This window comes from Mobula hypostoma, chromosome 5, assembly GCF_963921235.1.
Source record: "Mobula hypostoma chromosome 5, sMobHyp1.1, whole genome shotgun sequence".
Taxonomy (NCBI): domain Eukaryota; kingdom Metazoa; phylum Chordata; class Chondrichthyes; order Myliobatiformes; family Myliobatidae; genus Mobula; species Mobula hypostoma.
The window spans coordinates 7,682,489-7,701,682 of NC_086101.1; the positions used below are offsets into that span (position 1 = coordinate 7,682,489).

Below are 19,194 nucleotides of genomic sequence, written 5' to 3' on the forward strand. Positions count from 1 at the left end.
AACAGAGAAGAACATAATTAAAAAACAATTTAAATACAAATTAACCTTGACAAATTCTATATTCCTGTGCAAAATACAAATAAAGTGACTGTAATTTAGCAAGAATCTGTCAGTTAGGCAGTCCGCTGGTTGTTGGGAGTCAGAAGTGAATAGGGATTTCAGAAAGGATGTCAGATGTAAGTTTTCAAGTTCAAATTTATTGTCATACAACCTTATACATATATACTTCCAAACGAAACAATGTTCCTCTGGACCAAGTTGCACAGCACAGTACGTATAACTCACACACAACACAAAGGTAATGTTACCACAAATAGATGAACAAATATTAAGAATGGTGGTGCATGGAAGGCACTGCTGAGGGTGGTGGTAATCACAGATATATCACAGACATTTTTAAGAGCCTCTTAGATAGACACATGGATGATAGAAAAATGGACGGCTACGTGAGAAGGGTTCGATTGACCTCAGAGTAGGTTATGAGGTCAGCACAATATTGTAGGCTGAAGGGCCTGTATTGTTCTATATTCTAAATGCTGGAATGAACAGTGGTGAAATATTCTATTTACTTCAATACTGGCTGTCCGCACAAAGCATACTTTCCATAATTTTTACCACATAATAAATACAACAAACTGTAATGTACACTGCACAAGAACAAGCCAAAGAATAAATATTTGAGTTGATCACAATATAGTCCACAGAGAGGCTGATTCCATTCTGGCCCTGGTGATGAGGGGCCACACGTGAAGCCCGCCTACATGTTGATGCGGTAATTGTGATGGATTTCGGGCTTGATGTCACACACCAGCGTCAGCAGTCGGCGCAGGACCTTCTCCTTGTTGCGGTGGTGACTGGCCTGCATCGCCTGGATCTTCTGGCACGTCAGCTGCTCGACCTCAGCTGCCAGGTTACCCTGCGACCCCATGACCTTGTCCGGAAAGAGCAGAGGCAAAGATCAGATTCAGGACAACAGAGGGGATCAGAAAGTGTAAACGCTCATCACGTAAAACTATGTTCTCCTTGACTTTTGTTTCAACATTCAAACCTTTTCAAAATCCATAGATCCCTCTTGCAAAAAGCCTTCTTCACGACCCTGTCTACTTGCGACATTACTTTCAAGGAACCATGTACATTTACTCCCTGTACTACGACACTACCATTGATTGTGAAAGTCCTAATCTGATTTGCCCTCCCAAAATACAACATCTCACTCTATCCGAATTAAACTCCATTTGCCGTTCCTTGGCCCACTTACCCATTTGCTGTGCAAGTTGATAGGGTAGTTAAGAAGGCATATCAAGAAGTGTTATGTTAAAATTATTTTACATTTATTTGGAGATACAATGCATTAACAGGTATTTCCAGCCCAACGTGCTCATGCTGACAAATAACCCCATGCGTCCAATTAACCTAATAACCCTAACCAGTACTCCTGTAGAATGTGGGAGGCAATTGCAGTACCCAGAGGAAGCCCATGCAGTCATGGCGAGAACATACAAATTGGTTACAGGCAGTCGTGGGAAATGAAAGTCGGGTCACTGCCGCTGTAGAACATTACGCTACTGTACCTCCCAGCTCTGTAAAGCCCTGGTTAGACCACCCTTGGAGTGCAGGATTGTGTTCCGTTCTGGTCGCCTCGCTATAGGAAGGATGTGGAGGCTTTAGAGAGGGTGCAGAGGAGATCTACCAGGATGCTAGTGAACATTTCTAATTCTAATTAGGGAACTTGAGTCAGCTAAGACTTTTCTCTTTGGAGTGAGAAGGACGAGAGGTGTACGAGATGAATGGATAGCCATGGACTTGTTATCCCAGGGCAGAAATGGCTAATGCGAGTGGGCCAGGATTTTAAGGTGATTGGTGGAAAGGGGAGATATTGGAGGTATTTTGTTTTTTATATAGTGTGGTGGGTGTGTGGAATGCCCTGCCAGGGTTGGTGGTAGAGGCAGATATATTAGAGACATTTAGGAAAATCTTAGACGAACACATGGATAATAGAAAAATGGAAGGCCATGTGGGAGGGAAGGGTTACATTGATCTGCAAGTTGACTAAAAAAATCAGCATAACATCCTGAGCTGAACGGCTGTGCTATGCTGTTCTATATTCTAACCAGCAGATCAGGCGGTATCAATGGAGAGGAATAAACAGCCGATAATTTGGGCCAAGACACACGAGATCCACATCAGGAGTCCTCATCCACAGATGCTGCCTGACCTGTTGTGTTCCTCCAACGATATGTGTGAATGTTACTCCGGATTTCCAGTATCTGCAGAATCTCTTCTGTTCAAGCTTTATTTGACAGTTGTACTCTGAAACATTGAAAGCTACAGCGAAAATGCAGTCCTTTCCTGGTTTGCCATACGCTGTTATCTCAACGACCAACAAAGTCCGAGTATATGTTTGGGGCATGTTGCCAGGCTTCCAGCGCCAACATGGTATGCCCACATCTTACTAACCCTAACCTGTATGCTTTTGGATTGTGGGAGGAAACCAGAGTACCTGGAGGAAATCCACATGGTCACGAAGAGCAGGACAAACTGAACCCCGATCACTGGTGCTTTAAAACGTTGTGCTAGCCACTATACTACAGTGTCAACTCCACAAGTGGCTCGCGACACAACTTTTTTGGAATTTTTCATTTGCACTGCATTTGCCTTGGGATGTTGCCCTGCGATATCGTGTCTGAATACCTGTTATTCAATGTTTGTACCCCGAGGCCAAGTCTGGCAGGCAATCTCAGCATGACCTTTGACCAGAACTGTCAAGTGCTTTTCACCCTCAAATAACTGAATGGCATATCACGACTGCTCTTTCCTCAATAGACAATAGACAATAGATGCAGGAGTAGGCTATTCGGCCCTTTGAGCCAGCACCACCATTCATTGTGATCATGGCTGATTATCCACAATCAGTATCCAGTTCCTGCCTTATCCCCATATCCCTTGACTCCGCTATCTTTAAGAGCTCTATCTAACTCTTTCTTGAAAACATCCAAAGAATTGGCCTCCACTGCCTCCTGAGGCAGAGCATTCCACAGATCCACAACTCTCTGGGTGAAAAACCTTTTCCTCAACTCTGTTCTAAATGGCCTGTCCCTTATTCTTAAACTGTGGCCTCTGGTTCTGGACTCCCCAAAAATTGGGAACATGTTTCCTCAGAGGCAGACAAGTCTGGTGTTTGCAGCAATCGTATTTACATCAGATATTTCTTCACTAACCTTCACAAACCACGGGACTGTGATCAGAAAACAGCAAACAGGATTATTTGTTCTTGTCCAGAAGAATAACAAGGATTGGATTAGGTTGGATTGTTCTTTCTCTACAATCATCAGTCTGCAGAAGCCTCAGGTGTCACACCACCACGTTCTGGAACAGTTATAATCTTATAACCATCAGGCTCTTGAACCAGGATGGATAACTTCACTCACCACAACTCTAAACTGATTCCATCACCAGCAGACTCACTGACAAGGCCTCTGCAGCTCACGTGCTCAGAATTATTTATTTTATTTGAACATTTTTACTTCTTGTGCACATTATCGCATTATAGTTTTTATATAAATTTATTTTCCTGTGAATGCCTGCAAGAAAATGAATCTTAAGGTGATGTATAGTATTGTATATGTTCCTTGATAATAAGTTTACTCTGACTTTGACATAACTATGTGTAAAACCTGTGTGATTCATAAGAATATAAGAACTAAGAAACAGGAGCAGGAGAAGGCCGCCTGGTATATCGAACCTGCTCTGCCATTCAATAAGATCATGGCTGATCTGACCATGGGATCATCTCCACCTACCTGCCTTGGTGAACCTCCTCTGCACCACCTCCAAAGCCAGTATATCCTTCCTCATGTACGGAGACCAGAACTGCACACAGTACTCCAGGTGTGGCCTCACCAGTTCCCTTTACAGTTGCAGCATAATCTCCCTGCTCTTAGATTCAATCCCTCCAGCAATGAAGGCCAACACTCCATTTGCTTTCTTGACAGTTTGCTGCGCCCAGAAACCAGCCTTTTGCGGTTAATGCACAAGCACTCCCAAGTCCTTCTGCACAGCAGTGTGCTGCAATCTTTCACCAGTTAAATAATAATCTGATCTTCCATTTTCCCTTCCAAAGTGGATGATCTCGCATTTACCAACATTGTACTCCAACTGCCAGACCCTTGCCCACTCATATAACCTATCTATATCTCTCTGCAGACTCTCCGTATCCTCTGCACAATTTGCTTTTCCACTCAATTTATTGTCATTAGCAAACTTAGATACACTTCGGTCCCCTCTTCCAGTTTCAAACTTTCGATGTGTTTGTTCGTTTGTTTGTTTATTTAGAGATATAGTGCAGTAACAGGCCCTCTGGCCCAATGAGTCCGTGCCAAACAAATACTCCTGTGTGACCAATATACCCACAACCATCTGTGGTACTGAATTCTACAGATTCACCACCCTCTGCTGAAAGAAATTCCTCAGAGATGAGTGGACTTTCCTCTGTTGTGCCAGAGGTCTGCGAATGTCAGGGAGCCATTACTATTACAATGGAAAAAGTGCTAGGGAACCTCAGAGGTCTTAAGGTGGATAAGTCACCTGGACCAGATGGACTATATCCCAGAGTCTTGAGAGAGGTTGCTGAAGAAATAATGGATGCATTGCTCATGATCTTTCAAGAATAACTTGATTCTGGCATGGTCCCAGAGGAGTGGAAGGGAGCAAAGTTAAAAAAAAGGAAATTATAGGTCACACACATCAAAGTTGCTGGTGAATGCAGCAGGCCAGGCAGCATTTCTAGGGTACAGTCGACGTTTCAGGCCGAGGGTGTGTTGCTTGAATTTCCAGCATCTGCAGAATTCCTGTTGTTTGCAGAAATTATAGGTCAGTTAGCTAAACCTCATGGGTTGGGAAAGCGTTGGAGTCTATTATTAAGGATGAGATTAAGGAGACTAATGATAAAATAAGTCAAAGTCAGCATGGTTTCTGTCAAGGTAAATAACAAGCAGGGTAGACAAAGGAGAAACAGTGGATGTCATTTACTTGGATTTGCAGAAGGCATTTGATAAGGTGCCACACACGTGGCTGCTTAACAAGATAAAATCCTGTGGCGTTACAGGAAACATACTGGCATTGATAGAAGATTGGCTGTCAGGCAGAAGGCAGGGAGAAGGAATAAAACCTTTTCTGATTGGCTGCCAGTGACTCATGGTGTTCATCAGGGGTCAGTATTGGGACCACTACTTTTCACATTGTCAGTGATTTAGATAATGGAATTGATGACTTTGTGGCAAAGTTTGTGGATGATACAAATATAGGTGAAGGGGTAGGTAGTGCTGAGAAAGCAATGCAATTGCAGCAGAACTTAGACAAATTAGAAGAATGGTCAAAAGAGTAGCAAGTGGAATACAGTGTTACGAAATGTACGATAATACATTTTGGTAAAAGGAACAATAGTGCAGACTATTATCTGAATGGGGAGAAGATGTGCAGAGGGACTTGGGAGTCCTCATACAAGACTCCCAGAAGGTTAATTTACAGATTGAGTCTGTGGTAAAGAAGGCAAATGCAATGCTGGCAATTATTTCAAGAGCAATAGAATATAAAAGCAAGGAGATAATGTTGAGCCTTTATAAGACACTAGTCAGGCCACACTTGGAATATTGTCAACAGTTTTGGGCCCCATATCTCAGAAAGGATGTGCTGCCTTTGGAGAGAGTCCAGAGGAGATTCACAAAGATGATTCCAGGAATGAAGGGTTTAACATATGAGGAGCGTTTGGCAGCTTTAGGCCTGTACTCACTGGAATTTAGAAGAGTCCGTGGGGATCTAATTGAAACCTACTGAATGTTAAAATGACCAGATAGGGTGGTTGTGGAGAGGATGTTTCCTATGGTGCAGACAGCCCAGCGCATCTGTAGTTGTGAACTTCCCATGATTCAGGACATTTACAAGGACAGGTGTGTAAAAAGGGCCCGTAGGATCACTGGGGACCCAAGCCACCCCAACCACAATCTATTCCAGCTGCTACCATCCGGGAAGCGGTACCGCAGCATAAAAGCCAGAACCAACAGGCTCCAGGACAGCTTCTTCCACCAGGCCATCAGACTGATGAACTCACGCTGACTTAAGTGTACACTGTGTTACATTGACTGTTCTATTTATTATAAATTACTATGATTGCACATCGCACATTTAGATGGAGACATAATGTAAAGATTTTTATTCCTCATGTATGTGAAGGATGTAAGAAATAAAGTCAATTCAATTCAAAATCCAGAACTAGAAGGTACAGCCTCAAAATTGAGGGGCGAACTTTTAGAACAGAGGTAAGAAGGAATTTTTTTAACCAGAGAATATTGAATCTGTGGAATGCTCTGCCACAGACTGTGATGGAGGCCAGGTCTGTGAGTATATTTAAGGCAGAAGTTGATAGTTTCCTGATCTGTCAGGGCATCAAAGGATATGGCAAGCAGGCAGGTGTCTGGGATTGAGTGGGATTGGGGATCAGCGATGATGGAATGGCGGAGCAGACTCGATGGGCTGAATGGCCTAATTCTGCTCCTATGTCTTATGGTCTTATTCTGAGGTTGTGCCCTCTGGGCCTAGACTCCCCAGAAGTGTCCTCTCCATAACCACTCATTCCAGTCCTTTCAATATTTGATAGGTTTCCTTGAGAATCCCCCATTATTCTTTTAAACTTCATCAAGTACAGGCCCAGAGCCATCAAATGTTTCTCCTGCGTTAACCACTACCTCACTTGCCTTGCTTCCTTTTTGCTCTACTTATTTATTTTAATTTATATAATATCTCTTTTTGTAATTGAGAGCTTTTAGTATCATGTATTGCAGTGTACAGCTACCACTAAGCAACAAATCTCACAACTCACGCCAGTGATATTAAACCTGATTCTGATCATTCTCCTCCGGATCCGAACCCCCCCCCCCCCATGTATGCTCATCTTTTCTTTGATAGGTGGCCGACAACCGTTCACAATACTCCAAGTGCCTAATAAAGCACCAGCATCATATCCCTGCTTTTACATTCTGTCCTTCATTCGGCCATATAGTTCCAAATTCCTGCCACCTTTTGTGTATTGAGTGTTTTTTTTTCATTTTTAAAATCTTTTTATTGATACATAATCTTCTACAGCTTTAAAATGGTACAAGATTACAGCAAATTAATATATATACAGTTAATAAACCTGAAAAAAAACATCAAAAAGAATAATATGATAATGAAAAAAATATTTTTTATAAGGGAAAGAAGGAGAAAGAGAACCCCAACTACTAAAAGAGAGAAAAAAACCCAGTAACTACAAGAGAAAGAAAAGGAAAAAAAGAGAGAAAGAAAAAACCCATTAGGAACCAACTCCCGGAGCAACACGACTTACAATCATCTATATAAATAAAGAAGAAAAATCATCAACCACCAATTCACATTTATATAAAATAAGATTGGAAGGAAACCATATAAATTAATTCAAATTAAATGATAATATTTGGCAAAAGAGCCCCATCTTCTCTCAAAATCAAATCGAGGATCAAAAGTTCTACTTCTAATTTTTTCCAAGCTAAGATATGACATTACTTGAGAAAACCATTGAATTAACGTAGGGATAGAGGTATCTTTCCATTTCAATAAAATATCCCTTCTTGCCAACAATGTGACAAATGCAGTTACACGTTGGTCTGAAGATGAAATACCCTAAATGTTATGCGGAACTATTCCAAATAAGGCAGTCAATGTATTAGGTTGTAAATTAATTTTCAGGGCTTTAGAAATTAAAGATTTCCAAAAAGATTTTAATGAAGAACATGACTAGAACACATGTGACAAAGTGGCTACTTCAGTTTTACACCTATCACAATAATTGTCTATGTTAGGAAATATTTTAGATAATCGCTCCTTTGTTAAATAATAACAGTGAACAATTTTAAATTGAATTAAACAGCGATTGGCACATATCGAAGAAGAATTAATCATTTTCAAAACTGGCAACCAATCTTCATTAACAAAGGTCATATTAAGTTCTCTCTCCCAATCTTGTTTAATCTTTAGTGAGAAGTTATCTTTTTGTAGTAAAAATAAATTATAAATTCTACCAATGGAACCTCTTGAGCATTTCATAACTTTATTCCTGAAAAGTGTGTTGCCTTGTTGGATAACGTCCAACTGCTCCTTACCACATCAATTCCTTCCTGTAAGGACAATTAAGGTGAAAGGAGTTCAGTTCGAAAGCCATGTGAGGGGCGTTTGTTTTACACGGAGAGTGGTGGAATGCACTGCCTGGGATGGGGTAGAGGCAGGTACACCAGAAACTTCTAAAAGACACTTAGGTCAGCACAGGAATGTCAGAAAGATGGACGGATATTGACATTGTGTAGGCAGAAGGGATTAGTTTAGTTGGCCATTTGATTACTAATTTATTTGGTCCAGCACAACGTTATGGGCTGAATGACCTGTCCTTGTGCTGTTCTGTTCCATGTTCTAACATGTCATCTCCAACGTACGCTGCCGTCAGGGTGGAGTGGTGGGGCAGGGATGGTCACCCACCTCTTTGCAGGCTGTGCATGTGTGAAGCGGATCTGGAAGTGGATGCAAGTCCCCGTGTCACAGTTCATCCCTGCCTGCTGCCCCACAGAGGACTCTCCGATCTATGCACTGACACACAGGGACGGACGTCCAGTGCTGCCGGCAGATCATCAACTCAGTGACAGGTACCTTCGGGCTGCCCGAAACTTGCTGGTCTGCCAGCACTGCCAGATGTCCGCAGGAGGGTGTGCTGAACGACAGACTGGATCTCGGTGCGGCCAGTACAAAGACTCAGCAGGGAAGGATCCCAGTCAGGGCTCCTTCTGCCACTGCAGGTGGAGGGGCCTCTCACCCTCTGGAGATTAAAGGATGTAATTATTAGCTTTATTGCCCACCCTACAACAACGCGTACAGTGAAACGCACCGTTTGCATCAAATCAAATCAGAGAAGGTTGTGTGGGCCAAGTGTTGCCACACGTCTGGTGCCCACATAGCACGCCCACAACCCCAACCTGTACATCTTTGGAGTGTGGGAAGGAACCGGGGAGCCAAGCAGAACAGAGAGAACATACAGACTCCTTTCACTCAGAGGTGGGAGTCGAAACTCAACCTCCCGTTACAGTAAAGGAACGTGCTACCCGCTACACTGCTGTGCTGCCCTGAAAGAGTGTACTACCCCAGGAGGGCCACACGAGTCACAATGGTGCTATGGTTTTTAAATGAAGATAACACTACAACATTGACCACGAATCGAAAGTTTTGAACTGTTTCTTCTTTTGTATCGATATATTTTTATTATGAATTAAATTTTGTTTTGAAATATAAGAAAATACTAATGCATTTTCCTTCAGGTTTCAATCAAACCGGCACTCCAATGGAGTAGATGGGCCGAGGGGCCTGTTTCTGTGTTGCACTTCTCTACAGTTCAACCCGAGAAGTTTCTGGAATACGCCTTCATGCAATTACGATGACCAGGCCGGTTAATAACCACAGATCTCTTTCCCCAGGTGACACACACACAAAGTACTGGAGGAAATCAAAAGAAGGCGGAGCTTAGCGGGGTTAATGCCGTCTAATAGCGCCTCCTTTGCTTGCTCTATTTCTACCTTTAATATCTTTGTTTTTCCCTTTCAGGGTCCTTTTGAAGACCCTGACCTGGAGTTACACACTGACTATGGTTCTTTGCGGGAATGGGACCCGCTCACGGGTTTCCATAACTGGCTGTTGATCTGCATGCCAAGGGCTTGGCCTAAGAGTCCAGCTTGAATTCTGAAGCCGAGGATGTCAGGGCTCTGGAGAAGGGCAGATCGAGGGCTGGTATCACAACAGGAGACCCGTGTGTCGTCAGGGGAATCGGGATATCTGCTGTGTGCCTGGAGACCCGGGATCTTTGTGATCTTCAGGCACAGAGCTTGAAAAGAAGCAACATAACGGACTTTTAACATCGTAAACCAGTGAGTTCTTTGTTATGTCTCCCTGCCCGCTGGGAAAATGGTGACACCTCTTTCTCCATTATTAGGGAGAGAGAGAACCTGCGGTATGTCGAATACCGGGTGAAACGCAAAGTCTTTGGGGTAACTGCAAGCTTGTGTCTTTGCTATTGCTTTGCTCACGCTTGAGTGCTTAGTGGTGGAGCTGATGCTGGCTTATTTTTTGCTGGTGGGGGGAGGGGGGATTGTTGCTCACTGCCGCTTCCGCGCTGGGGGGCGGGCTTTCGGGTTCTAACATTTGACTTTTCATTCTTTGGGGCACTCCTCTGTTTTTGTGGATGGTTGCAAAGAAAATGCATTTCAAGATGTATATTGTATACATTTCTCTGACATTAAATGTACCTTGGAACCCTCATAATCAGCAGGTCAGGCAGAGTCTATGAAGGGGAGTAGACCATTGAGATACTTCATCAGGACTGGAAAGGAAGAGGGAAGAAGCCAGATATATATGTACAATATCTGAAATACATCTTATGGAAGTGTTTGTTTGATGATGAACTTCAATAAGAAATAAATTACAAAAAAAAGATACATGGGGAGGGGTAGTATACAAGCTGCAGGTGACAGGTGAGACCAGGTGAGGGGGAAGGTGGTGGGTGGCAGAGAGGGGATGAAGCAAGAAGCTGGAATCGGATAAGTAGAAACAGAGTTGAATGAATTTTTTTTCTTGTGAATGTTGTGTCTGTCATCCGAGGTGACTGTGATACTGGAGTATGTTTTCCAGTGTTCCTTCTGCAAATGACAATACACTTGACTTTGGAAAATTGTGTTTTGAAAGTTTCTTTAGAAACCCCAACAATTACAAGGCGCACAGATGAAGCCATGTCAGCTTGCGACAAAGGCACAGCCCTATGGCAGGCTTTGCCAACGGCTCCTTACCGCTTCCTGCTTATGCCGAAAGTCCTTCTCCCTCTCCAAACGGTACTGTTCGATCTCACCCTGTGCCTCTTCTTTCGCCTGCCTCAGCCTCCGGGCCTTTCCTGAAATTAGAATCAAGGCTGGTCATTTGCTTGAGCTCATCAATAGGAATTAAGTGAGCCCTATCGAACGGATTGGGAGGATGGGGCCAATTGATCACACGGTGAATTGACTGTGTGGGAGAGGCATTCTTGTTCTGGGCGGGTTTTTACGTTTATACATCTTTCATCTTGCCAGGCCCATTCATTGCTCCTACATTGTAAGTTGCCCAGTGCATACGTGAACCCACGAAAAGCATCCGACCCTGGTGGGGTACCTGGCCAAGTACTAAAGACCTGTGCTGGTCAAAGGGGGTAACTTCACTTGCCCCGTCATTGAACTGTCCGCAACCAATGGACTCACTTTCAAGGACTCTTTATCTTATGTTCTTTATATTTATTTATTAATTATTATTATTTCTTCTTTTGTACTTGCACAGTTTGTTGTTTTCAGCACTCTGGTTGAACGCCCGATCTTTCACTGATTCTGTTATAGTTTTTCTTTATGGATTTATTGAGTCTTCTGACAAGAAAATGGACCTCAGAGTCATATATGTACTTTATAAAAACTTACTTTGAAGTTTTGAACATTTAGAACACAGAACATTAAACAGCACGGCACAGGCCCTCCGACCCACAACGTTGTTCCAAACCTTTAGCCATTTCCAAGGTGAGTCTCACCCTCCTCTTCCACATAGCCCTCCATTTTTCTTTCATCCATGTTCTCTTAAATGTTCTTAATGAATCTGCCTCTCCCCCACCACCCTGGCAGGATGTTCCACACACTCACCACTCTTTTGCATACGAAAACCTACCTCAAGCATCCCCAGTAAAATTATGTCCTCTCGTACGAGTCACTGCTGTCACGGCAAAAAGGCACTGCTGACCACTCTACCTGCGTCTCTTGTCAACTTGTACGCCTCTATCAAGTCATCTCATATCCTCTTCACTCCAAAGAAAAAAGCCTGAACTTGCTCAACCTATCCTCATAAAACCTGCTCCGTAATCCAGGCGGCATCCTGGTAAATCTTCTCTGAACCCTCTCTGAAGCTTCTAAATCATTCCTGTAATGAGGCAACCAGAACTGAACACAATATTCCAAGTCTGGTCCAACCAGGGTTTTATTTACTTAGTAGCCACTTGGTTTGGTATCTGCTTTAGATAATGAAGTGGCTACTAAGTGTATGTTTGTGGCCTTCTGCTACTGCAGCCTATTCACTTCAAGGTTCAATGTGTTGAGCGTTCACACATTGTAGCACATGGTTACTTCAGTTACCAAACTGAATTGACTTTATTTCTTACTTCCTTCATATACATGAGGAGTAAAAATATTTACGTTACGTCTCCATCTGAATGTGCAATGTGCAATTTATAGTAATTTGTAATAAACAGTATGTACAACAGGACAGTCAATGTAACATAGAAATACAATTGTATCAGTGTGAATTAATCAGTCTGATGGTCTGGTGGAAGAAGCTGTCCCGGAGCCTATTGGTCCTCGCTTTTATGCTGTGGTACTGCTTCCTGGATGGCAGCTGGAAGAGTTTGTGGTTGGGGTGACTCGGGTCCCCAATGATCCTCTGGGCCCTTTTTACGCACCTGTCTCTGTAAATGTCCTGAATAGTGGGAAGTTCACATCTACAGATGTACTGGGCTGTCTACACCACTCTCTGCAGAGTACTGCGATTGAGGGAAGTACAGTTCCCATACCAGGCAGTGATGCAGCCAGTCAGGATGCTCTCAATTGTGCCCCTGTAGAAAGTCATTAGGATTTGGGAACTCATTCCAAACTTCTTCAACTGTTCCGATGTTTGGTCTGAACAGCAACTTAACCTCTTGACCATGTCTGCACGCTTTTATACAGAGTTGCTGCACCAGGAAGAGTGGTCACTGAGTGTATATGTATTCAAAATCAGAAATAAGGGATTTAGGTAGCAAATTAAAAATATTAAAACTAGCAAATGTTAAGCCCGGTAAGGACCCCTTGGAGTGTGCCAATTACCATCCAATCTCCTTGATAAATGCTGACCTCAAGATATTTTCCGAAGTTTTAGCCAGAAGACTTGAGACAGTAGTTGGGAAAATAATTAGCCCAGATCAAACGGGCTTTATCAGGGGGCGTCTCGCATCTGATAATATTCTCCGGCTTTTATACATACTGAGTGCAACATATAAAATCCCGCCTGCCTGTGGCCTGCTATTTCTAGGTGCTGAAAAAGCATTCGATCGTCTTGACTGTCTATATCATTGGAGAGATCTAAAAGAATTTAAGTTCGGCGATAAATTTATCAATATGATTCAAACATTGTATGCTAATCCTTCAGCCCGGGTATGCGTGGGAGAAGGTTTCTCAGAGTTATTTGACATAGGATGGGGCACACGACAAGGGGACCCTTTGGCTCCTTTAATTTTTACTATATCTATTGAACCGCTTGCATATTTAATTAGAAACTCTCCTCAGATCTCCCCTATTATAATAGGTACAACATCACATTCAATATCACTTTACATGGATGACACGCTAGTTTATATGGCAAATGTTCAACAAACTCTCCCCTATGTTTTAAAAACACTAGAGCAATTTGGATTTCTTTCAGGACACAAAGTTAATTTGTCAAAACCAGCACTGATGCTGATTAATACAGATAAAAGTAAGGTGTCTCTCCCTCCCCAGATTAAAGTTACAATTGAGGTCCTCTACTTGGGTATTAAAGTTAATACTTCCCTATCATCTGTGGCTAAAACAAATTACTCTTTTAATTTTGAAAAAAAATAGAAGATATTAATAGATGGAGACCCCTGCCAACATCAGTCCCAAGCCCATATATTGGTCATTAAAATGAACATCTTACCCCGCATTAATTTTATCAGCTCAATGATCCCACTTGCACCTCCAGCAAGATATTGGCAAAAACTGGACTCCTTACTATGATGCTATGTTTGGAATGGTAAACAACCTAATATAAAATGGTCAGCTCTACAATTCAAAAAGTCGGATGAGGGATTGGCATGTCCAAATTTTAAATTGTATCACTGGGCATTTGTATCAAAAAGTCTTAGCTATTGGATGGAGGAGGATAAAGTTTCGTCCTGGAAAAATATAGAACAAGAGCTAATAGCACCAATAACGTTGAAGGACTTTCTCCTTATATGTATGTCTACCAAAAAATGTGATTTGTATTACGGTCCAATTTTAACCCATATGCTACAAGTGTTTAGAGCAGCAGAAAAATTCCTAAAATTTAAAAGTGTATGATGCAAATCATCTCCATTATGGAACAATAATCATCTTCTATCTGGGGGAAACCATTCATTAACAGAACTTGGGAGGATAAAGGTATTACTACACTTCAAGATATTAATGGGGCAAGTACTATCCTTAGCTTTCAAGAACTGATATCTCGATATAATATTGATAAACACTATCTTCTACTTTCGAGTAAGATCAGCTTGTAAAGCCTACGGCGTTCCCTGGGGGTCAGATTTAAAGGACCATCCTATTTTAAGTTGGATACAGAGTGCTCCAGGACAGATAGTGTCAAATATCTATGATAAATTAAACTCCCAGAATTATCTGCCCACATCGGGATTGACAAATCTGAATTGGGACAAGATTTAGACTGGGATGCGATTTGGGATAATGCTGCTGGTGCTTCGAAAAACCCTAATCATCGGGATATACACTTGAAATTTTGTCATAGAGCATATTTAACACAGAGAATTAGACATCAAATGGGACTGGTTCCTGACCCTTATTGTTCATTTTGCCCCCATGGAGCCATTGGCACTTTTATACATGTTGTATGGGAATGTCCAGGGGTTTTTGGTTTGTGGGGGAAGATTATCAGTACTCTTACGGAACTAACGGGGGTACAATTACCAATGGACCCTGCTGTACATCTTCTAAAAGATGACTCCCACCTTTCCCTTATGGAAAAAACACGCCAAGTCTGGCTGGCAGGCCTGGCTGCAGCTATGAAGATTGTAGTCCAGCGTTGGAAACCTCCCCATGATATTTCAAATACTCACTGGCTTCAGAGCTTTTTGGACCCTTTCTTACCTGGAACTTTCATCAGCAAGAGCAAATGATGCACAACCAAACACAATCTTAATGTGGACAAATTTGATATCTAACCTAAAAGATCTTTTGTTAAAATGGGAATGCTTTGTCTGTGTATGCACTACTATTCAGTTGGTTGATGGAGGGGAGAGGGATGGGGGGAGAGAGGGGTGGAGGGGGGGGATGGTGATGAAGGTTGGGGAGTGGCTGGGTTAAACAGTCAAAACGTAATTGGCAACTGGTTGTATTGAATGTAATTTGTTGGTGTTGCGATAAAAATCAGTAATAAAAAAAGAACTAGCAAATGTAATATTAGAAACACAGCAGACTCTTTCGCATTCACCACCCACTGTCTTATCTGGTGTCCGACATCTCCAGAAGAGCAAATCTCTTAACCCTTTTTTTTGCTTGGAAGGTGACACTGAAATGTATCAACAAGGGAACCGATGGCATTAGTTCTTAGGGCCCATATCTGTCCACAACAGATGTTTGCACACTAATAGTTAATTTGGACTGGTTTGCAACCAGATAGTTAATCGTCATCAGCGATCAGTCATAGTCGAGTACGAATCTCCTCCAGGTGGTTGGTCTGGTGACTTGTGGGTCTTTAGATGATCCAGTTTCCCAGTCTCACCTTACGTTGAAGCGTTTAGTCCCAGCGGCACGGTGGAGGTATTCTTCGAGCTGTGCAGTTCCCTCAAAGACAGTCCTTCTCCAGCTTTCCCAGTCCTGTGGTAATTTCTCCCATCCATTCAGGAAGATTGGCACTTCCTCAGGTCAACCTTGATATTGTCCTTGAACTGCTCTTTCTGCCCTCCAGGAGTGCACTTTGCATCCTTGAGTTGGCCGAACAGGAGTTGTTTCGGGAGGCGGGAGTCAGGTATACAGATGATGTGGCTGACCCATTACAATTGGTGTTGAATCATGATTGTGGCTGTGGAGTTAATGTTTAGCTTCCTCCAGGATGCTGGAGTTAGTATGCCCGTTGTTTCAGCTAACTCTCAGAATCTTTCAGAGGCATCTTTGATGGTAAATTTCTAGGGATGTTATGTGCCTGCTGTATGTTGTCCATGATTCCTCTCCACATAGCAAGGAAGGGAGGACTATAGTTTTATAGACCAGGAGCTTAGTGTTGGTGTTGATATCCTGATCTTCAAAAACCCTCTTTCTCAGCCTGGCAAAAGCTCCACTCATACAGCCTATTCTGCTATTTATTTCAAGGTCAATATTGGCTTTTGAAGAAAAAAGGCTGCCAAGATATGGGGAATGATCAGAGTTCTCCAGAGGGATTTTGTCAGCTTGGACGGCTGGAGATTTAAAAGCTTGATCTGGAGCAGGTTGGTGCAGGACTTGGGTTTTCTTGATGTTTAGATCAAGTCTCAGGGGCTTGTACGCTCTGGCAAAAGCACCCATGATGCACTGCAGATCCTCTTCAGTGTGAGCTACCTGGCGTTGTCGTCTGCATATCGGCACTCCATGATGGAAGTAGTTGACACCTTGCTCTTTGCCTTGAGCCTGTATATAGAGAATCTGGACTCCTTGTGGGAGGTCTTGGCCTGTGAGATGAAGAATGGCTGCGATGAGAATGGCAAACAGAGTTGGGGCAATGATGCACCCTGTTTGACCCCGGCCTCAACCTTAAAAGGTGCTGTTTTAGAGCCGCCGGTTGCTGATGACTGTTGCACTCGTATCATTGTGCAAGAGCTGCAGGACCTTGAGGTATTTCTCCAGGCACCCGATTTTGGACAGTACCTGCCAGAGGGCCGGACGATTTACCGAGTCAAATGCTTTTGTAAGGTCTATGAAGGCCACATAAAGTGGGAGATTTTGTTCCCGGGCTTTCTCCTGCAATTGACGCGCTGTAAAAATCATGTCAGATGTTCCTCTGGTTGGAAGGAAACCACAGTGAGACTCACGCAGGAAATCTTCTGCCAGAGCAGGAAGCCAGCCACATACCCTGCACCCTGATAGATAATACAGACTGGTTTTCACACCTGATAGTTAATATAGACTGGTTTATACCCTGATAGTTGATCGAGACTGGTTTGATACCGGCAGTTAATGTAGACTGGTTTGCACACCTGACTGTTAATACACACTGATAGTTCATATAGACTGGTGTGATATTGACAGTTAATACACACTAGTTTGCACATTGATAATTAATACAGGCTGGTTTGTGCACCTGATAGCTAATACAGGCTGGTTTGCACACCTGATCGTTAATGCAGGCTGGTTTGCACATTGATAGTTACTACAGACCAGTTTGCACACTGACAATTAATAGAGACTGGTTTGCACACCAGACAGTTAATACACACTGGTTTGCACACTGATAGTTAAAACAAACTGGTTTGCACCCCGATCAATGAATCATATTAGGTTTTATTCCATAAGACATGGGAGCTAAATTAGGCCACTCGGCCCATCGAGTCTGCTCTGTCATTCCATCATGGCTAATTTATTTTCCCTCTCAACCCCATTCTCCTGCTTTCTCCCTGTAACCATCGATGCCCTTATAATCGGCGACCTATTAATCCCCGCTTTAAACAGACCCAAATGCCTTGCATACACAACCGTTTGTGGTAATGAATGCCACAGATACATCCCCCTCTGGCGAACGAAATTCCTCTTCATCTCAGTTCTAAAGGGAATTCCTTCTATTCTGAGGCTGTGCCCTCTGGTCCTAGACTTCCCCCATCATAGGGGGCATCCTCTCCACAGCCACTTTATCTATAGGTTTCCACGAGATTTTCCACCAACAACCCCCCCCCCCGCCCCCACTCATTCTTCTAAGCTCCAGTGGCCCGGGACCCTCAAACGCTTCTCATACATTAATCCTTTTATTCCCAGGAATCATTCTCCCTTATCCCTCTCCAATGTCAGCACATCCTTTCTGAGCTATGCTCACAATACTCCAAATGCGGCCTAACCAATGACTCATAAAGCCTCTGCATCACGACCTTACATTAGGTGCGCAGACCTCGATTCGCCCTGATTATTCCATGTGGAAAATTCATTGTTACGTTTGATTTTTTTTTGTTAATTCATCTGCCCTGTGCCACGGGCACGAAACAAGGCTTTTGCTGTCTGGTGAGATAATATATGGTTGAAGAATACCAACTAAAGCAAAAGGCAGAGATGCCATTTTCATAATGACCGTCTATTTCACAGCGCCAGCCAGAATAATTACAAAAAGCTTACGTTTCCTAGCCTCGGCAACTTTCTCCGCGGCTCGTTTTTCGGCATGAAGGAGTTGCTGTATTCCTTGCGACTGACTGGCCATTTTATTTTTCTCTCAGAATCCCTTCTTCCCCTCCGGATCAGGTACCAGCCGGTGCAGAAAGACCAGGATTCCTCCTGGTCCTAGCGCGCAACGGATTGTGTCAGCCAGCTGCTGTTGCCCATTACAGTCAGGCCGTGAAATTTACGTTTTTTTTTGCAAATAGTAATAGCACTTATGTCACAGGTATAATGGATGTGCCAATATAAATTTGTATTCCTTCGACAGTAAACGTCGGGTTTGCAGAGCAATGGGATCTGGTGATAGATGGGAACAAACTGGGGAAGACCAAAGCAGGAGCGAGAGCAGGGTGTTCAGGAGTGACGTCAGGAAATGCATATTAATACCGTTTGTGTTAGGAGTCTAAAGCATTTCCACAAAATTTTATCAGGCTAAAAGCCCACGATAAGGTTTCAAAGTTCAAAGTTGATATATACATCATCATATACAACCCTGAGATTCATTTTCTTATGAGCATTCTTAGTAAATACAAAGAAACGCTATAGAATTAATGAAAAGACTACACACAATAAGACGTACCAGTAACCAATGCGCAAAAGAGAACAACTGCAAATACAGAAAAGGCTCAACACCAGTAAGATGAAAGAGCTGATTGTGGACTTCAGGAAGGGTAAAACGAAGGAGCACATACCAATCCTCAGAGGGATCAGAAGTGGAGAGAGTGAGCGGCTTCAGGTTCCTGGGTGTTACGATCTCTGAGGATCTAACCTGCTCCCAACATATCGATGTAGTTATAGAGAAGGCAAGACAGCTGCTATACTTTATTAGGAGCTTGAAGAGATTTGGCAATCAACAAATACACTCAAAAACTTCCATAGTTGTACCATGGAGAGCATTCTGACAGGCTGCATCACTGTCTGGTAT

The 19,194-nt window shown here is 43.0% G+C and overlaps 1 protein-coding gene across 1 annotated transcript; it reads right to left on the minus strand.

Moving 5' to 3' along the window:
• Positions 1 to 158: 158 nt before the first annotated feature.
• On the minus strand, positions 159 to 18,588 carry LOC134346091 (V-type proton ATPase subunit G 2-like). The gene is made up of 3 exons (XM_063047395.1): positions 18,231 to 18,588; positions 10,890 to 10,990; positions 159 to 931 (listed from the first exon to the last, which is right to left on the minus strand). Exons 1-3 carry the CDS (start codon positions 18,310 to 18,312, stop codon positions 758 to 760), a joined length of 357 nt encoding a protein of 118 aa, XP_062903465.1. The 5' UTR covers positions 18,313 to 18,588; the 3' UTR covers positions 159 to 757.
• Between the last annotated feature and the right edge of the window lie 606 nt (positions 18,589 to 19,194).

Excerpts from the sequence above, each read along its gene's own strand:
- LOC134346091 (XM_063047395.1), bottom strand. The coding sequence starts at position 18,312 with ATGGCCAGTCAGTCGCAAGGAATACAGCAACTCCTTCATGCCGAAAAA. Across the intron at positions 10,991-18,230 it reads AGTTGCCGAGGCTAGGAAAC|GAAAGGCCCGGAGGCTGAGG; the intron begins GTAAGCTTTTTG and ends TTCTAATTTCAG. Across the intron at positions 932-10,889 it reads TTCGGCATAAGCAGGAAGCG|GTCATGGGGTCGCAGGGTAA; the intron begins GTAAGGAGCCGT and ends TTTCCGGACAAG.